Source organism: Pipra filicauda, unplaced genomic scaffold (assembly GCF_003945595.2).
Source record: "Pipra filicauda isolate LSUMZ 115617 unplaced genomic scaffold, ASM394559v2 scaffold126_size2276778_pilon, whole genome shotgun sequence".
Lineage (NCBI taxonomy): Eukaryota > Metazoa > Chordata > Aves > Passeriformes > Pipridae > Pipra > Pipra filicauda.
Window position 1 is genome coordinate 1,980,711 of NW_024103729.1, and position 18,983 is coordinate 1,999,693.

General features: G+C 37.2%; 3 protein-coding genes across 6 annotated transcripts in view; all 3 read right to left on the reverse strand.

The window, feature by feature from the left end:
• Positions 1-10,127, reverse strand: part of GRK7 (G protein-coupled receptor kinase 7) — a 33,965-nt gene extending 23,838 nt beyond the window's left edge. The window contains exon 1 of the mRNA XM_027739441.2: positions 10,059-10,127. The gene's annotated coding sequence lies outside the window, so the exon portion shown is untranslated. The remainder of the gene's footprint in view (positions 1-10,058) is intronic.
• Positions 26-7,107, reverse strand: RNF7 (ring finger protein 7). 2 transcript variants are annotated; one of them, XM_027739455.2, is made up of 3 exons: positions 6,456-6,661; positions 3,265-3,312; positions 26-1,775 (listed from the first exon to the last, which is right to left on the reverse strand). In XM_027739455.2, the coding sequence occupies exons 1-3, from the start codon at positions 6,631-6,633 to the stop codon at positions 1,657-1,659; spliced, it is 345 nt and encodes a 114-aa protein (XP_027595256.1). In that variant the 5' UTR covers positions 6,634-6,661; the 3' UTR covers positions 26-1,656. The 2 variants fall into 2 exon arrangements, with proteins under 2 accessions (XP_027595256.1, XP_027595264.2); XM_027739463.2 differs by having other exon boundaries at positions 1,719-1,775; positions 6,463-7,107.
• Positions 10,128-16,126: 5,999 nt separating the features above from the next.
• The window catches only part of RASA2 (RAS p21 protein activator 2), a 46,524-nt gene continuing 43,667 nt past the window's right edge, over positions 16,127-18,983 (reverse strand). For 2 of the 3 annotated variants that reach the window (XM_027739404.2, XM_027739432.2), the window contains one exon: positions 16,127-18,541. In XM_027739404.2, the coding sequence (XP_027595205.1) occupies positions 18,511-18,541 (31 nt within the window). In that variant the 3' untranslated portion in view covers positions 16,127-18,510. The remainder of the gene's footprint in view (positions 18,542-18,983) is intronic. The other variant, XM_027739387.2, reaches the window with a different exon arrangement.

An 18,983-nucleotide genomic window follows, 5' to 3' on the forward strand; every position in this document is an offset into this window, starting at 1 on the left:
AAAATAGACAGTAGGTAAGATACAGTTTAACTACGACAAGCTAAAATTTATTTGCACATCCATTCATATTTTTTTTTGCAAAAATTTTGGGAATACTTGTACACAAGCAGAAATACTCCTCAACAGTGTAAATGCTATAGGCACTTCATTACTACTGTTAAAAGACAGACATCATCTGGGATAATGACAAGGGATGTGACACAGTGTAACAGTGACACAGAGGATTTTTTTGATCTCAGTGTGTAATGAGACAAAAGCTGTATTTAAAAAATTTAAAACATCTTAAAAACAAGATTACAAGTAATAAAGAAAACCACAGAAAACTCTGCATAAATGTTTGATGACACAAAGATTGCCATTGGAAGTACTTTATACAGTGAAGATAAACCTCTTTAAATGTACTCAAACAGAACCATATAGAAGTACATCTGCGGAGAAACACATTAAACATTTAAGATGATAATTTTTAAGTAAACAATGCATATAATATTGCTTCAATTTTACCCATGTTGATTAACCATTTTATTAATCCTGAATTTGTTACAGACTTAAAGCAGTAATTCTACCTCTCCATTACACATACTAAAAACACCCCACAGCATATGTTCAGATTAATAGTAATTACTTTGGATATTTAGGGAAAAGACAAAGTCAGAGGCAAGCACTTAAATATTTGTAAGAAAAAGATCACAATTCATATAAAAAAGATGATATATTGAGGATTTCCACAAAAATGAAACAATGCTTCCAAAACACTGTAATCAGTAAAAAGATAATAAAGAGATTTCTATTAACTGAATGTTCATGAAACCACAACTAAACATTTTTTCCCATAGATTTAGTTAGTGCTTGTTTTCCTTGGGATATTTCAATTATCCATTTTGTTTGCTTCCTATATTAGTGAGCTAACCAGCAAGATTGTCTACACCTCTAGTTAACTGATATGAAATCCATGTCTTTGTACCAAATCTCTCTGGATTAAAAATACATGTCTCCATGATCGTTAACAGAAATATAAATAAAAAATTATTAATGTGGTTAAATTTTAATATTATGCTGTAGAAATTATGTACAGATTATTACAGAGCAGCAGACTTAGAGATGCAACAAAAGTCATAAAGAAAACCTGAATTAGAAATGTTTAATACAGCGTGATGGAGAAAGCACATTGTAAATGTTTCACACACTCTTCATTTTAGATTAAAAACCAAAATAGTTCCTAAAAAACACATTGACTGTGTTTTTGTATACAATATTACTTAGAAAACATTTTCCTTATCTTGACAGTAAACTATGCAGTGTATCAGACTTACAGGTAAGGTCACCCTTTCAATTAATTCATTTATCTATGGAAAAACATTAAATTAGGGTATAATCTGCACCACCACACTTCTATGCTCTGCTAAAGGTAACGTTTATTTGTAGCAGACACATTTTAACGAGTTGTCTCTCCTTTCAGTTGTAGAACATGTGCAGTAAGACTGACCATTGCCTCCTCCTACAGCAAAGAGCACAAATCAAACCCACACTGACCTTTGCAGCAGACAAACTAAACAAGTCATGTTGTGATTGACATGTTCCGTTCGTTTGCACTGAGCATATGGCATAAGACACACACTATTTCAACAAGTTCAACAGACAAAAACCTTCCAGTTTTTATTTGCCTATTCTCTGGACTACCCAGTCCTGCTGGCAGAGGGGACAGCGATTATTCTGTTTCACCCACAAGGACATGCAGCAGTTGTGGAAGGAATGATTGCATTCTCCCCAAACCACTGAAAGAGAAGAAAGAACATGTTCCAGTCACACTCAGCTGTTCAATCAACACCTACAGCAAGGTCCAAACTATCATTATCAAATATTTACAGCCACTGGAAGCTTTAGAGACAAAACAGGTCATCACTAATTTATCCACTGAAACTGGAGTATTATGATCATCCTGAAGATAATCAGTTCTCTCTCATCAACCTTTTACTTATTTCCAATTATGTAAAAAGGAACTGCATATATTCTCACCTTCCTGTATAAAGTGACACAGTTTTGTGAATGTATAAACACATTTATCAGTTCTGTCCAGGAAATAAGTGCAACTATCTAAGTTCTTCCCTGTATCTTCCCCAGTACCAAAAAAAAAGGCAATGCACTACAGACCCACTATCACAGGAGAGGGTCAGCCCAATTCTCATGGGAAATGTTTCCACTGAGATGTATGATACCAAGGAGCCACATGTGACATAGTATATAGCCTTAAAATGGGACCTTGGACCAGAATTGATTCACAGGCTACAATTGTTTCAACACAACAAAAAGTGTTATCTGTTGGCCATTTGCTCCTGAATAGTACTAGTTACTTTGCTTTTTTCCCTTATTAGCTCATTTTCCCCACAAGAACAGAAGGGTATCAATCCAAGGAGTGCTGTAAATCATACGTTTTCCTCTCTATCTTAAATAGGACACTTAGCAAGCCAATTAAGATGTCTAGAACAGGAAAATCCTATTCTCTTTAAAACAATCATCAAAAACCAACAGTGGATTAAATTTGAGACAATATACTTCAAGACACAAAGCACAACGGCGTGGAAAGGTTTTCCACTGGTTTAAAAGTTGTCTTAAAGGTTTAAAGCAAACTCTTTGAAACAGTTTTCACTGTTTCCAGATTGAACATGTCACAATTAAGATTTTCTTTTGCATACATTGGTACTGAAAGTACTTTTATGCTTAAATAGAATTATAGCAAACTCAAGTGATTGCACTTTTTAAAAAGGAAAGTGAACAAACAAGCCATGCCTCCACTATGTCTGAATTAAGAGTGGGAAAAATACCACTTTGTAACCCAGACATACATGTATTTCAGAACACCAGATTTTTATTGCTGTTACCATTGTGCCTTCTGGCATGCATCTCATAAGAAAAAGTAGCTTTTTCCTACCCACTTCAAAAAGGCACATTAGGATCACCTCAAATATGCTCACACTGGAAGTTAAACCTCTCAGATGTGTACATGTTGACAGCAAATTTGACAGTTGTGTACAGGTTTACAGCACAATTGACATGAAAACTAATTTTATTAGTGCTCAAAAACAAAGCATAAAGTATTACTAATGTAAAAAGATGACACAATGTAGAATGAAACACCAGTTTACTTTTGAGCATTAATAAAATCAGTATTCCCTTTAATAAAATCAGTATTCCCTTCAAACTTTAAAATGCACCATACTGGGAGAAGCTTCAATTGAAAAACAAGCGAATGAAATCACTACATACCAACACAATCTTCTTGTTTGTTTTCAGCTTGACATCTAAGACAGGCATCTAAAAGTAAACAAGAACAAGACTCAATTTGATTCTCAGGATTCCATCTTAAGAATAGGTTTGTCAGAGGAAAACATAAACTCTAAAACAAATTTACAGAGGTAAAAATCATAAGTTTTGATATCTGGTTCAGCCCTTCAACATTAAATAGTCCCTCCTAAATTCTAAAACTGTGCAAATGACAATGAAATAAATATCTGAAAGAGATCAGAAGAACTATAAACTGTCCAACAAGTTTTGTTTATTTTCTATTGCTTTAGTAATAACTTTTGCTGAAAAAAAGCCTTCTCCATTTTGTAGATATAACAACCAGCAGATTTGTGCCAAGGCACTCAGGCATATTAAGAGCAGAGCAAGCACAAAGCCAAACCTTAATTACAGGACTTTGTTTCTCAGATGTTAGCATCTCCTTTTAAGGAAATCATTCACAATTTTGAATTTTTAGGCTTCACATCTCTCACCACAACTCCCACCTCCTATTCCTTTTTATAGTAATTTTCTTTAATAAGTACCTGCATGTAATTTTCACAAGAATTACACACACATGCAAATATAGTGGTAAATTTGATAATATAAATTAACATATAAACACGGAACAATATCTAATTAAAAATATTTATCATCTTTATGCATTCTGGTCTGTGGCTGCAAGACTGGATGGCAGGTCCAGGACTCAATAAGATACAGAAGTGACAACTTCCAGGCTTCCCACTGTGCCACACACATACAGTGGAAAAATGGCTGTGTTTCTCCTTTGCCCTGACATGGGCTGCCACTGCACATATCATGCACACCAAAAAGTGTTCCAACAGTTCTGGGAGCAAACACATCTTCATCTCCCCCAAAGAAAAGGAAATAGTTTAAACAACTGTTTTGCAGGTTGGATCAGGCCTACCTGTCACTAGTTGGACCATACTCTCCTAGAAGACAGAAACATAACGTGCTACAGGAATTTAGATTTGAGCATTTTTGCTCCCTCTGCTAGACAGGGCCAGTACTTCTGTTCTAGATTCATCTGCCCAGACATTCCTCCTTTCCTCAGGTAACAAAGAACAAAGAAGAGAAAAACTCTGAAACAGTTGCCCTTTCTCACTGAGATAAAAGCAGAACAGTGAACAGTTTCCCGTTGTCTGTTCCTGCACTTTATATTTCCACAGCAGTTAAGGGCCAAGGTGCAGGGAAAATTCTGCCAGACTGCTCAACTTGTATGCTGGTCCCTGGGAGCACACTGATCCGGGGCCAGGGTGGAAAGCTGTGGCAGACTGGGAGTCACAGGAAAAGCAGCTGTTCTATCTAGCCTCGGATCTGTATTTTTAGCTAGAGAAGCAGCACAGAGCTGAGGGCAGAAATCAATGCCACCATACCAAAGTAAGCTGTCCCCTTCTTACATCATAACCCCAAGGGTGTGTCCAAAAGGGTAAGGAAAGCTAAGTCAGTACTGCTGCAATCCTGCCCTCCCCAGTTAACACCTGCATTTTAGCTTTCTCTTGTGCACTTTAAGACCACGTTGGTTTAAGGAGTTAAACTCAGTAGAAAAATGAGCCAGCTAACACCTCCTTCCCTTGCAAAAGTCAAACAAACTAACTTTCAACAAGTGCCAGTGTCAGTCTGGCACTGCCCCCAGCCTAAGGTTACTGCAGACGCAGTGGCTCTACAGGAGCCAGGCCGGGTCTGGCAGGGTCAGCACGAAATTACCGAACTGAAGTCAGTAACGATCAAGTTTCACGTTCTAACAATGCGGTTTGTTCTCAAAAAATGGCTCCCAAATTTTTCTGCTAGTTTCGGATTAAAAGTACTCCCTTGGACTAGTTATGAAAAAATATAACCTTGTAATTTTTTTTTTAAGTTTTATAATAGCTCTGGGAAAGATTTTGTTCATCTAAGACTTCTTTTAGTGTCCTGTAACAAGCTAGCTATAATGGGATAAATACATTTTAAAAATATCACTTAACATGGCAAATGAAGCCAATTTCATTTTTCCAGGGTGGTCTCTGTTTACCATAGAAAAGCAAATAATCTAACATGCTTATGTTCAAAGGTGAATCTCCCACCACTTCAGTCTGTGATGCATCTTTTTTCCTCTAGTACACCCTTTTGCCTCTTGTTCCACAGAAGGTTCTCAGTAAAAACATATATGAGAAATCACAGCACTGCATATTTTGTCTCATTTCTGTTAAACCAAATCCTGACTGGATTTGCAGTATCATGGTTCCTGGACCCAAAAAGGCAAGGTGCTCTGGAGGGAATCTTGAATCATATGTCCTGCCAAACTGTACCAAGCCCTATTAAGAGGACAGTTATATCTAGGATGACTCAGCATAATAGTAAAAATCGGATTTACAAATACAGCAGAGGAAAAATTTAAACAATTTTCGAAGAACCAAGATAAACATCGTATTTGCAAAAGACGTCAGAAAAAACAGTAATGTCTGTCAAATATGAGGCTGCTTTGAAAGAGTCTCTGGAGTTCAAAACCAGGTAAATTAATCCCTTAATTTTCAATAGATTTCTCAGTACATTCATGTGTGTTAAACAACACCAGTAATCAGGAGGCTTGCGGAGTAGTGTTAAGACGCTATGGATTAACAGATTTGAGAAATGAATTTATATCTACATCCGCAACGGCTTCTTAAAAAAAAAAAATTAAGAAACCCAAACCAAACCCAACAAAACAGCACAAGCAGCAGCCCCGCACATGCAGCACTCGGCTCAGCTCGGCTGTAACTCGGTGCTTGCGGGGTTTGCCGGCAGACCGGCACAGCCCTCAGCCGAGGGCGGCCCTGCCCAGGACGGGCCGGGCAGAGCAGCACGGCCCCCCCGGGCCCGGCCCGGCCCTGCCGAGGGACGGGCGGCCCGGCCCGGCGCTCTCGCTGCTGCCCCGACAGCGCCGGAGGGGCCGCGGGGCTGGTGCGGCCCCCGGAGCGCGGCGGCCCGGCCCCCGCGGGGCCCTCCTCCTCCTCCTCCCGCTCTGGGGAAGGCGCGGAGGAGGAAGCGGAGGCGGGAGGATCAGCCCCCCCTCCCGCCGGAAACCGCGTCCCAGCGCTGCGCCCGCCGAGCCGGGGCGGCGGGCACGGCCCGGGCACGGCCCCGCGCCCGGCAGGGCCCCCCCGCCCCGCGGCCATGGCGGCCCGCCCGGCGCTTACCCATGACCTGCACGCGGCAAATGGCGCAGGTGTCGCACTCCACGTCCCAGCTCCACATGGCCACCGCGTTCCACTTCTTCAGCGAGAACATCTTGTCGGGGCCGCCCGCCTTGGAGCCCGCGGAGCCCGGCAGCGAGTGGGGGGCGCCTGGCTCGTCCCCGTCCTCCACATCGGCCATGGCGGAGGGGCGGGGACGCGGCGGCCGCGCGGGGCGGCAGCGCCACCCCCCGGCGGGAGCGGGAAAGGCCGCGCGGAGCCACCGTCCCTGGAGGTGTTTAAGGAAAGGCTGGACGTGGCACTCGGTGGTCTGGTTGACGTGGTGGTGTTGGGTCATAGGTTGGACTCGATGATCTCAGAGGTCTTTTCCAACCTAATTGATATTGTGAATTCCGTCTTGGATTCCTCTCAAAGTCTCCTGTCTCTGGTTACACGGCAGCAATCTTTCTTGGAAAATGGTCCATTAAATACACCTACTTTGAAAAGTCGGACCAGGACAGTCTGAATTTACTTGCCAGTTTATCAGCTTGAATTTGTGAGGAGACAAAAGAAATCAGCAGAAAAACAGATGAGTTGTGAAGCACTAGAGAACTAAAAATTTTAAAGGTAATTTTAAAGTGGCCGATTGCATTAAAAAGTAAAATGTCTACATATACAACTACATACACCTTAAAAAGTGGAGCTTCAGAGTGTGCATAAGAACAAAGCTAAACAATATACACCATTAGTTTAAAAGACAGTAGAAACTGATATTTATTTACTAATCTTTACCCAAAAAAAAGATACAAAACTGACTTTTCCAATATAGCACCCTGTCTCTTTAACCCTACTTAAAGTTTGTTAAATACTGTTAATTTCATGTATAAATTAAATTTAAAAGATACAATATTCTATTTGAAGTTAGAAGAAACAAATTAATGGAAGTTGTAAGAGCTAAAGTTCACTTTTTTCCCCTTTCTCAAGACTTAGCAGTATTTAATCTACACAACAGTTCTATGACACTGCCAAACAAATCAACTCCATTCAGAGCACCAACAAATCATTTGCATGGCTCAGAAACATATGTGGTACTTACATTTTATGTAGTCTAGGATATTTCCATGGAGGTAGACCCAAAACCATTTCCATACCAGCCCATCACACACCCCAAGCAGGAAGGACCAACAACAGGCCATAACAGATGCGCATGGACCACACAGGTTCACCTCAGCTTATCCACAAAAATGCAAAATGCTTAAGGCAAAAGTGTTCTCTAGCACTGATTCTGACCCTTGTGTGCACACACATCCACACACTCTCCTCCCCCTTTAGTTTCTGATTAGTTCACTATAGGTTATCAGGTCTCTGATCACACTGCAGAAATCTCACTATATCCACACTGGTTTAGGTGGTTAGGCCAAACTTTGATCATCAGTTTGCAAAGCTGAATTACTCCAATCACACTCACATTGTTGGCTGAGGCAAGATCTGAAATGTGTACTGGGTCCCACTTGCACAGTAGAAAAAAATTCAGTTGATTCTCTATTCATTAACCCACTATTAGAAAAGTCATACCAACCAGTACTTATCCTCACTGTTCTGCAGTACGACCACTCCAGTCCTGTAGACTGTGGTGCTAAGCTTCAAAAGCTAGGCTGGATTGCTGCTTACTAACATGAGAAATTTTTACTCTCACTACCACTTAAAAAAAAAAAAAACAACCCTAGTATTGGTGCTCAGCAGAAATGCTGCCAAGTTGAGTTTTCAAAACACTAACTTGTTATTTGTGCCAATGTACCTTCAATAAAAACTGCTGATGATTGCCACAGCTGCGTTACGTATGATGAAAAAGGCACAGGAATAATGATATGCAAAAACACAGTATAAGGCAGAAAGTAAAAAATGAGATATTTTAAAGGAAAGGAAGGGCAGAGACAGAAGTTGCATTTCTTAATCTCCTTTTACCATTCAAAATCTAACTCCATCCAAATATGTAGTTCTGCTTGTAACAGAAATCTGTAAATCAGCTCTTCGATGATAACAATAAAGTAATATGTAATATGTAAATACATAGGTAAATTTTGAAATTCATTTGAGAAAAGGCAATTTTGGATAACATGAATGTCACGATCTGTAATCAAGCCCCAATTTTCTTTACACTGAGGAGCTAGAGAATCTTTATTTGTAGAACACTAAAACCTCCAAATTGTAACTGTTCCTACCTTCAGTGACGCTGAATATAATCAGTGTTAAAACTCACATTGGTTTGATGCTCTAAACGTAAAATAATTTCCTGCTTGTCTGGTGTGGCAGCGTCCAAGTTACTGAGAATGAATCGATCTCACAATGAACTACTGCCAGCATAGAAAAGGAGCACACGGTGCATCCAGCCAGCTTTGCAAGTGCTGTAGAGTAATACAAAGTGTGGATAGAAATCAATCCATTTCATATGTAATCACACGTTTTTAAGCCAAGGAAGATTTTCTGCAAGACTGAGTGCACTTATATAGTTTTAAAGCATTTTTTATGTTTCAACAGGACATCTAGCAGATGTCAAATTGACATTCCTCATGAAGGATGTTCTCTGCATACAGGGAGTATTATGAGCAGTTGTAGTGCAAGTTAATCACAGCTTCATCTCAATGGCCTGGACTGCCTTGACTAAGGGGAAATGACCAAATCTTCCTGGAATTCCAACTCCTGACACATTTCCAAAGACAGTTAACAGAGTAAGCCACACACCTTGGCAGTGGCTTCCATTTTGTGCACCTTGGCAACAAAAATCTGGCCTTTGGTAATAAAGTAAAAAATAAAAATTATATTGATCTGCAAGATTTCATATTTCTACATTAATCAACTATCAATTCAGAAAAACCTATAATTTCCTTGAACATTATTCAACAATCTTTTGCTCTTACCTCAGCTGATTCAGACCTCTCTCAATCCATGCTGTTCAATTCCCTTTACTAACTCCATTATTTTAACTCATCATTCTTTTCTATTTTTTTAAACCCTTGTGGCACTCCTGAATTTGAATTACTGGGACTAGGTGTAATACAGAAAAGTTTAAATTTAAAACTGTTTTTGTAAAACTTGAAAAGAAAATGTATACGTAATTTTCCTTTAACAGTACATTGTATTTTTATCCCTTTTGCATGAACACTTAAAATTTGAATGTACGTGTTCCTAAAGTAAAAAAAACAAACAAACAACTGAGACTTAAGCACGTTTAATTTCTGCCATGTAAAATGTCAACTGCCATTTTTTCTAAAGAAAAAAAAAAAAGCCTGAGGTTTTTTTTTTGTTTTTTTTTTTAATTTACACAATTTGTCTTGTCATCTCTAATTTTTTTAGCAAAAAAATGCAAATCTTTTCGGTTTTAAAAGCAAACTATGACACAGGTTAAAATTATGTTTGGATGCTGTCAAAATGTCACACGTGCAAATTCAAATATAAACCATACTTAGATTAGCAGTGAAAGTAGAGCAAATATGATACAGATACTCTGCATACTGCTTTATAGAAATGATAGTTTCCCAACTAATAATTATTTTCTTGGCTATTTGATCACCTAAACAGCTGTATAAACATTTTCAAGCCATCTGGAGAAATAGTTCTGGAATTCACCTGTTACCTACAGCCACACATGACACTAAGGAGGTTGCAACGGGAAAGTGGCACAAACCATGACAGCTTTTTCAGTGAGTTTTCTCTATGTAGTCACTGTCCTTACTGTAAATAAAAAAACATTATTTCAGACTGGGCATTTTCTCATCTCATTCACACATAACTGAAAACATTCCAAATAGAGTATCTAAATATGAGAACTTGAACCAAGTTCCTTTCAGCCCATCAAGTGATTGTTCAGCAAGATTTAAAGCTGCTCAGCCAATTCTGTGCTGCTGAATGGGAAAAAAAAACAACTTGTGAATGGGGCCATTTGTAACAGTAGGTATCCAAACCCAAAATATTGTTTTCTATTACACAATCTATAATCAATTAATTTACTGTAATAATTTCACAGGAAGAATCCAGTGTAATTCATCAAGGACTAATTCTGAGTTCTGATTGTCTCTATGTCAAAAAATACTCAAAGCTCCAAGTGTTTGACACCCAACTTACATAAGTGCCATAACAGTGTTCTTTTCATACCCCTACTCCCATTTAAAATGAATACAAAGACGCATCTTCATCTTGTAAGAACATTTTCATTCTCTATACACCTTTCTAAATGCTGAATATTGCACAGACAGTGGTTTGAAAGCATGTACAATGCCTTTCATAGATTTTCATGAATCTTTTGAGAATGGAGATGTCTAGAAACAACCTCATTTTGTTCTTTTTTCTTCCTTCTTTCCTCTTACAACTTTTTGAAATTTTTGTTGTTTTTTTGTTTTTCTTTTCCCAGTTTGTTTACTCCAAAACATAGAATTCAAAATTATTTTTATTAAAAACAAAACTGTTATGACAATGTCAGTTTTATGATAATGCAAAGAACAGTTATGTAAGTATGTGTGTATCTTGGCCAACTAATGCATGTGCTGGACTGTATTATCCCACTTAACTGTTTGTTCTGTCAATAGACTAACATATATCAAAACACTGAAGGACTGTGTCCATTTATCTGCCAAAGAAAATAATTTAAGCATAGTTCTCTGCCAAAACTATTTGTTAAACTCTAGATGATCTGTCTCTCTCTCTGTGCCACTTTACCAATAAGAATATGCTACACAGGACTATGAATGGCCAGCACTAAAACTACTGCTGTGGTTAGAGCTGAGACTTGGGCAGGACAGTGGGGCTGCAATAGAGGAGGAGAGCACAGGAAACAGAACTGTATCAGCACCCGTGACAAACCCACCTGGAGCAGTTTTAAGGTTTTACTGAAGCTGCCAGATGCAATTGCCAAAAAGGAAAAGAGACTTCAACGTTGGAATGTACACTTTCTGTGAAACAGAAGCATGAAGTTGGTGTGCAGAAATACAAAAGAAACCACAATAGGAATTAGGAAACATAACAGCATTTGTGGAATAAACTGCATACTTTTACACTGGGAGGGCCTCACTGGGAGACTGTGAGAGGAAATCACAGAAATATATTGCTACCCAGACTAGCCAATGGAGATAAAGTACATCCTCACCATTTCCCCCCTATTCCCATATACGTATGTGATTTGGCATGAACTTCACTGAAGTCCAGGAATGAGCTCAAAGACAGTCAGATTCTTAAATGCACTGTGCTTTACTCATTAAGTAAAACAAATGAACATTCATGACACATAATGCATAGAAGGGAAATCCTTATAAGTTTATAGGAACTTATAAGAAGTTATAAAAACCCTTAATGACCTCTGCATGGGAACCTTTCTACTTTCATGGGAAAACTCTGTGTCACAAAAGACTAAATAGATCCTGACTTTTTTGAGCTGCTTTAATGAAGTCTAAGCCCTTGGAACTTCTCCATTGTTCATACAACATCCAGGCTCATTCCTCTCTCCTGCAACAGAGATTTAAAGCCAATGACACAAAGACCCCCTATTGCTTTAGAAATTCTACACTGTGTTTTTGTTTGCTAATTGTTTTACTCTGGAGTAAAACTCAGCTATTACTGTACCCCCTGAACAGTGTTAATTTGCAAGTTAGAGGCCTGTCTCATATTCCATTTATTAATTTTAAAAACCTGAGGAGATAAAATGATACGTATTTTAACTGTGGTTATGGTTAGCTGTTTTGAGAATGGAGCTACATTCTGAATTGAAAACTGAAAGCCAATTTATGTTGTTTTGTTGTTGTGCAGAGGTACAACCCCTGCCTATTCTGGAATATTGACATTTTCTATAAATTTGTCTTAGTATTTTAACATCTCACCGATATTTGGATCCTACCTTGTATCAGTATGGACCATAAGCCACTGTTAGCAAATCCTGCCCTCCAGTCAACATCACACTTCCCTTCTCCTCCTCAAAAAAATAAAAATACCAGCAAGAGGAGGCACATATAAACTTGCCTATGGAAACTCCCTTTACTCACATGTTTAACTTCCTGGAAGGTATTGCATAGGTGAGCTTTATCTCCTCATCATCCACACGTTACATCCTGTGTGCCATGTCACAACACATCTTGACTTTGACCCACATTTCTACTTTTAGATTTTGGCCAAGGTAGTGCCAGAATAAATGCATATACAATTCAACTATATACACAAATAATAAAACCCCCAAAACTCATGTAAATGTCACAACATGACAGAATGGAAAAACTTGACTGGAACCTCTATCAACTACTCAGGAGGACGCTAAATTAATTATTGTGGTTGTCACAGAAATCATCATATGTTTTGTGTTTTAATAAAGTTATGGAGTGTTTCAGGAACTTGTCCTTCTGCTTTTTCCACTTGTACAGCTTGATGCTTTATTTCAGATTTCATATCTAGGATTATTTCTGTTTCAGTTTTAAGATACTTGTAAAACCAATATGGTAATCTGCAACATGTTTAGTCTAATTTATACCAGGGTAAAACACCTAGGTTAGAAGCAAAGGTGAGCAAGGGAAAGGTACAGGACTAAGCACAACTTGTGAGGTAAATTATAAGCTATAATGCATCATTTTAATATCACAGAATCACTGAATCAATTAAGTTGGAAAAGATCTGTGAGATCAAGTCCAACCTATGACCTGATGCCACCCCATCAACCGGACCATTGCACTGAGTGCCTTGTCCAGTCTCAAACACCTCCAGGGATGGAGACTCCACCACCTCCCTGGGCAGCCCATTCCAATGTCTGATCACCCTTTCTGTGAAGAAAGTCCTCTCATGTCCAACCTAAACCTCCCCTGGTGTAGCTTGTGACAATGAGAAGACTCAAATGTACAAATGCTTGCACAAACCTTTTGGCTTGTACTGTCACCCTCTGGGTGAGACAACAAAAATGACCAAGAATTAGAAAAGGCATTTTTGCCTGCATCAGGCACCTTTTAAATACATTTGAATTACAGAGGCTACAGGGAAATACTTCTTCCTCTTGGACTTTGTAAGTTTGCATTGCTATAAAAACATAACACCTTGTCCTCCCCCAGCACTGAGAGACTGAAATGTATATACTTACCCCCTTTTCATTAAATAAAGGTCTGTGGATGAAATGCAACGGAATTGTCAGCTCTGAGCATTACTGTAGATCACTTTATTCATAAAGAGGAGTTTCCTTCTTACTAATTTTATCTCTGTTCCCTGCTTTTTGCTTGTTTCTGTATCCCCTGGCAACAGTGTCAGAGTGAGCAGGAAGAGCAAAGGCTGAGCAGGGGGTGTCAAACCCCAGGAGCTCCCAGCCCTGGGCTGCTCCCAGCTACTGAGGTGACCCTCTGGTGCAGTGCCTGCTGACCTGGGGGAAAGCATTGCTCGAATGGGGGTCTGGCTGGCTTTGGAGCCTTCTGTTGTTAAATACACCCCCCCCATCTTCTCTCTCTGCTCCCAGACACAATGGAGTCTGTTACTGAAACATCAACCTGGAGTAAAGCAGGGGGGATCTTGGATTTTTTGAGAAATCAGAACCAAATCAAAGTCTGCACTATTTCAGAGGGACCAGATAAGAGATTTTTACCTTTAAGTCCTGTATTCAAGTCACACTGTAGATTTACTTTGGCTGTTCTATGATTCTCTCAGCTTTTTTCCCTGTGTACGAAGAATGATCAAAAATAGAAGATGAAAATGGGGAACAAAAAGTAAACTAAATTGTTTGATTGGATTCAAAAGGTCACATAATTTATGTTTCTAAAATCAGTGTAAAAATTTACATTCTCTTTTTGGTGAAATTGTTAGCTAGACTTCACAGACAACTACCACAGCATTTGCAATAGTAATTATGTTAAAATAATTATGAACTCAAACACTTAAAAATCTTGATCATACTTAATATGATCTTCCATAGAACTGTAAGATTTATATACATGGATGATTTTGTTATTTTCTGTAAATATTAATTAACATAAAGAACATTTTAAAAACAATTCAGCAAGGTCATCTTATTGCTTTTACTTTAAAAAAAAAACAAACCCAAAATAGTCTTAAAAGTATATGCATTTTCTGAACACTGCAGCCACTGAATCTTTTTAAACGTTACTTACAAATAATTATTAACTTTTTTGTCCTTGATTTAGGTATATAAAGTGCCTTTTTCAACTTACATTTTAAAATTTAGTAATTTAGCTAAATTACAGTCTATATATTCCCAGTCCTTACAGCTCTACTGTCAAACTCTGATTAACAGTTGCTTACATTGATGAATCTCAGGAATACACAAGTATTTCAGCAGCCATCTCATCACAGCTGAACACAGTAACACTGACAGAGCTTCCTTACTGCTAATAATGAAGTTCTGGTTTATTTAATGTGTGTAAATCATATTAAACCTTTTTTAAATATGGTTCTCTAAGTAGTTGTAAGAACCTTAAGTAAATTGTCTGTTCTATTGGAAGTTGCTTATTACTGGGAGCTTATTGCCCTAATTTTGATTTCATATGGATGCTCTTTTAAAAACAATACTGATTCTGTCCTTATCACACGATTAAATGTTGCAAACTTTGTAGTTTAAAATACATATAGATGATCAGAAATTAAAAATGTCTTCTACTTTTCTCATATATTATTCATAGAATCATAGAATCATTTAGATTGGAAAAGAGCTTTAAAATCACCAAGCCCAACTGTTAACCCAACACTGCCAAGTCAACCACTAAACTGTGTCCCTACGTGGCACATCTACAGATCTTAAATGGGAATGCCCTTTTCAAGTCACAATTTAGAGAAAGCTCAGGCTAATGGAACGGTTAGAGAAGGCAGAATACTAGCAGTGAAAAGAAAAGATCACTCTGCTCTGATCATCACAGAATCCTTAGAATACTTCATGTTCACAAAAAAAGTTCCTCCTGTGCTTCCGACTTCATATTTAAATTCCTCTGCTTTCTAATCTCTGCTAAATGAATGTAGTGATCACACCTATGGGGCCTTAATACAGTTTACCTCAGATTAGTCAAAATTATTCCGAAATTGCTGGAAGGTTTGCACTGTAACTCCTAAAAAACGCTTCCATACCAGCAAAAAACAACAGGTCAGTTCTCTGCACAAGGAAACAAAACATCTCAAGACATTAAAATGTGCTTGTACGAAATTATCTTATAAAAAACTGCCATAAACATAGGAGGGGACAGCAGGTGGCAAAAAAGTGTCCAGATTACATAAAAAAAACACCCCACAACAGCAGATTGATAAAAGTAAACACTTTTTTCTATTTGCAATGTATTTAAAATAGTTCAGACAAATTCTGTAGCTGCTGCTGGTACATGGGACAGGTAATGGAAGACAAACCAGCAAGCAGGAAAAAAAAATTAGTCATGCAACACTAAGAACTCAGTAGCAGGTATCCCTCAACACATCAGACTAATCACTGCAAACTTCTTAAACTGCCAAAGCACCAAGACTTCTATGCATGCTGTTACACCACATGGTGAACCAGCACTTCTCTCTCCAGCCACTGATCTTAGAACACAACAGTGCTCTCCCCTCACCTTAATTTTGGTGGTTTTTATTTCCCCCCCTGTCAGGTTTCTCTTTATATCTTGTACATAACCCCCTATTTATTCAGTCTCCAGGTAAATGCTAATATTTTGAACAGCTAGGGCTCACAATAAACACACAGCATCTCAGGTTTGTTGTCATTTATTTCTGAGTTATTCTCAAGCAATGTTACAAAACATTTTAATGTCTTGATATGAAAATAAAATTTAAATAAAAATACATTCAACAATACATCATCATAATAAAAATTAAAACTTTTACAATCCTAACAGAACAGATTACTGAATAACATCACCTTTCTAGACTAATCAAAACAAAGGCAACTTTTATTATTAATCATCCTACTTGTACCTAATTAAATTCTAGAACATCTACTGAATTTTAAAACATTACGAGAAATCAAATCCTAATGTTCACAAATATTCAATGGCCTCTGTTTTTTATTTCAATATTCCAGTACCAAAGAAAAAAAAAAGTGCATATTAAAAAAACCCAACAATGTTGCAAGAGTATACAACTCAATTTTTCATTTTCAAATTTGACGTGGAAAACAACAGGAAATGGCTCAGAGGAGCAGACAATTTGCCACAGGGTTAATCCATATATGACAAAACCTAACTTGGACACTCAACCACATTCAACTTTGTTTAATGGCAGCTTTTGATTAATGGCAATTAATCTTTACCTTTACCTTGGCAAAACACATTTCTTGGCCTTACTGTATTCTCCCCCAATTTTAACAGTTGGCAAATAAAAGTCCCTTCAAACACATCAAATCTGTAAAAAAGGAAAAGGCAAAAACAGCTTAGGTGATTAAATGATTGTGATGTTGCAGACACTACTACTGATTCCTGGATATTCTAAAATAGTTTGCTATTAAACCAAATAGTCATTCTAACAGGTTACATTCATTTCAAAAGAGATTTCAATCCTGTCTTGCCACCTTGCTTCTATTACAGAAAGCCTCCCTACAACAGTATAATAAATGTATGGTAATTTAAACACCTTACTGTTTCAAGCATTGTGGATTTCTATTCTAAGGTACATTTCTAATTAATCTGGCCAAATCATGATTGGAAAAACAAAGCAAACCCAAAAACTAAAAAAAAAAAAAAAAAACCAGCAAAACAACAAAAGACCCCACAGAAAATACTCAAAAAATAAAAGTACCACAAATAACTTTTATTAAAAATAATATTCCAAGGAGTACCATTGTATTTAATACTGATGAAGCAAAGTTGCCACAGTAATACCTTTGCTTCTTCCTGGCTATATACATATATGTTTTCTCAGCATAAACCTAACTTTTCAGATGAAGTAAGCAAAAATTAATCTTACTAAAGTCAGGAATGCCAGTTTAAAATTGTGTTAAGTGGTAAATACAAATCCACATAACTAAAGATACAAAAATATTCACTGAAGCATTGCTTAAAGACAAAACAATGTTGATCATTCAACTGATCATAACAAGCAGATACTACAAAGTATCTAAAAATAATCTGGGGTAGTCCAGATATCTAAAGTGCTTTGAGTGATTATAATAGAGATTATTTATTAGATTTGTAGTCAAAAGTTGAGCTGGACGTAGTTATTACTTTTTATAAAAACAAGAAATATAATCATACACAGGATGATGTTAATTGATCAGTACTTAACCACAATCTGTTCACATTTAAATTTTTCTATCTGTAGGCAAACCTATTTAAAAAGAATGTTACTACCCTGCATTTCTTTTTAGATTAAGAAAAAATATGTACCTTAAAAATGCTAAAGAAAATAGATAGTGGTCTAATGTCACTCCATATATTACTCACCCCAAATGTAAACAAGAGTTACAACTTAAGTTCCCTGATTTCTTCTTTAGTATTTAATAACATAACTAACACTGGTATCTGCTGTCCAGATTATTTACAGCATATACTGCAAGATTTTGTAAAACTTCACCTGTAGATAAATCAAGTCCTGACAACACCTAATACAAGGAAAAAAAAATAAATTCAAATGTATCGAGTGTGAAGCTTCCGATCTTTTCCATGTCATGGGATGCTGGGATTTCTATTTCAAGATCCGTATCAGCAGGGCAGGCACTCATGGTAAACTCATGCAAGTTTGCAGTGTATGTATTGAGAGATGTAATCCAACCAACAAATGCAGTGTGGATTTTCTTCCATTAAAAAGCTTATTTGTTTAGAAAGTTCTTTCCAATAAGACAACAATGGCAAAACAACATTTAGATTTATTCACACCTGTTACTCAAAGAACCTGGAACTTCAAGTTCTTCAGCAAAATGAGAATAAACCTTAAAGACCAGATTTCCAAGATATTTTTCTATTAAATATTAAATAGATTGTCAACACAACAAGCATTTACGTTCATTCTTAAATACTTTGCAAAAATGCTTATAATGAATTAAAAAAAAACAAACAAAAAATGAAACAAAAACCCAAAACGCTCTAGAACATTTCCAGTTTCTTTTTTTTTCATCCAAGTGTGCCATAGCTTGTTTTGGTTAGGAAACTTTTCCAACAATTGGATTTTCTCTGCAAAAAAATGAAATATTATATGTAAATATTTTTAAGGTTAACATTTTCTTTCTAGTTCTCATCATACAATTTTAATGTATTAAAAAAAAATTCTACAATTAATTGTGAAATTCCATGATTTGCAAAAACCTCATTTACTTTCACATGAGACCTCCAAATCAAAATCAAATTTTCCAAACAACTTGGGTCAAACATTAACCTAAACAAACCAGACTGGGGTTTCAGCTTTGTTTTTTTTATTTTTTTGCCTGGTGCATCAATCCTTACTGATGCAAAGAAGAAATCTGAAAACTTGCTACGCTGTTCCACAGACATAAGCCAGGACTGAAGAGAATTAAAGAATGTGCTCTGGAACAACAAAGCACTCCAAAGAACAAATGGGGTTTTTTTTAACTTCACCAGAAATAGTGTTTATCATTGAATATGGCAAGTGAAATAC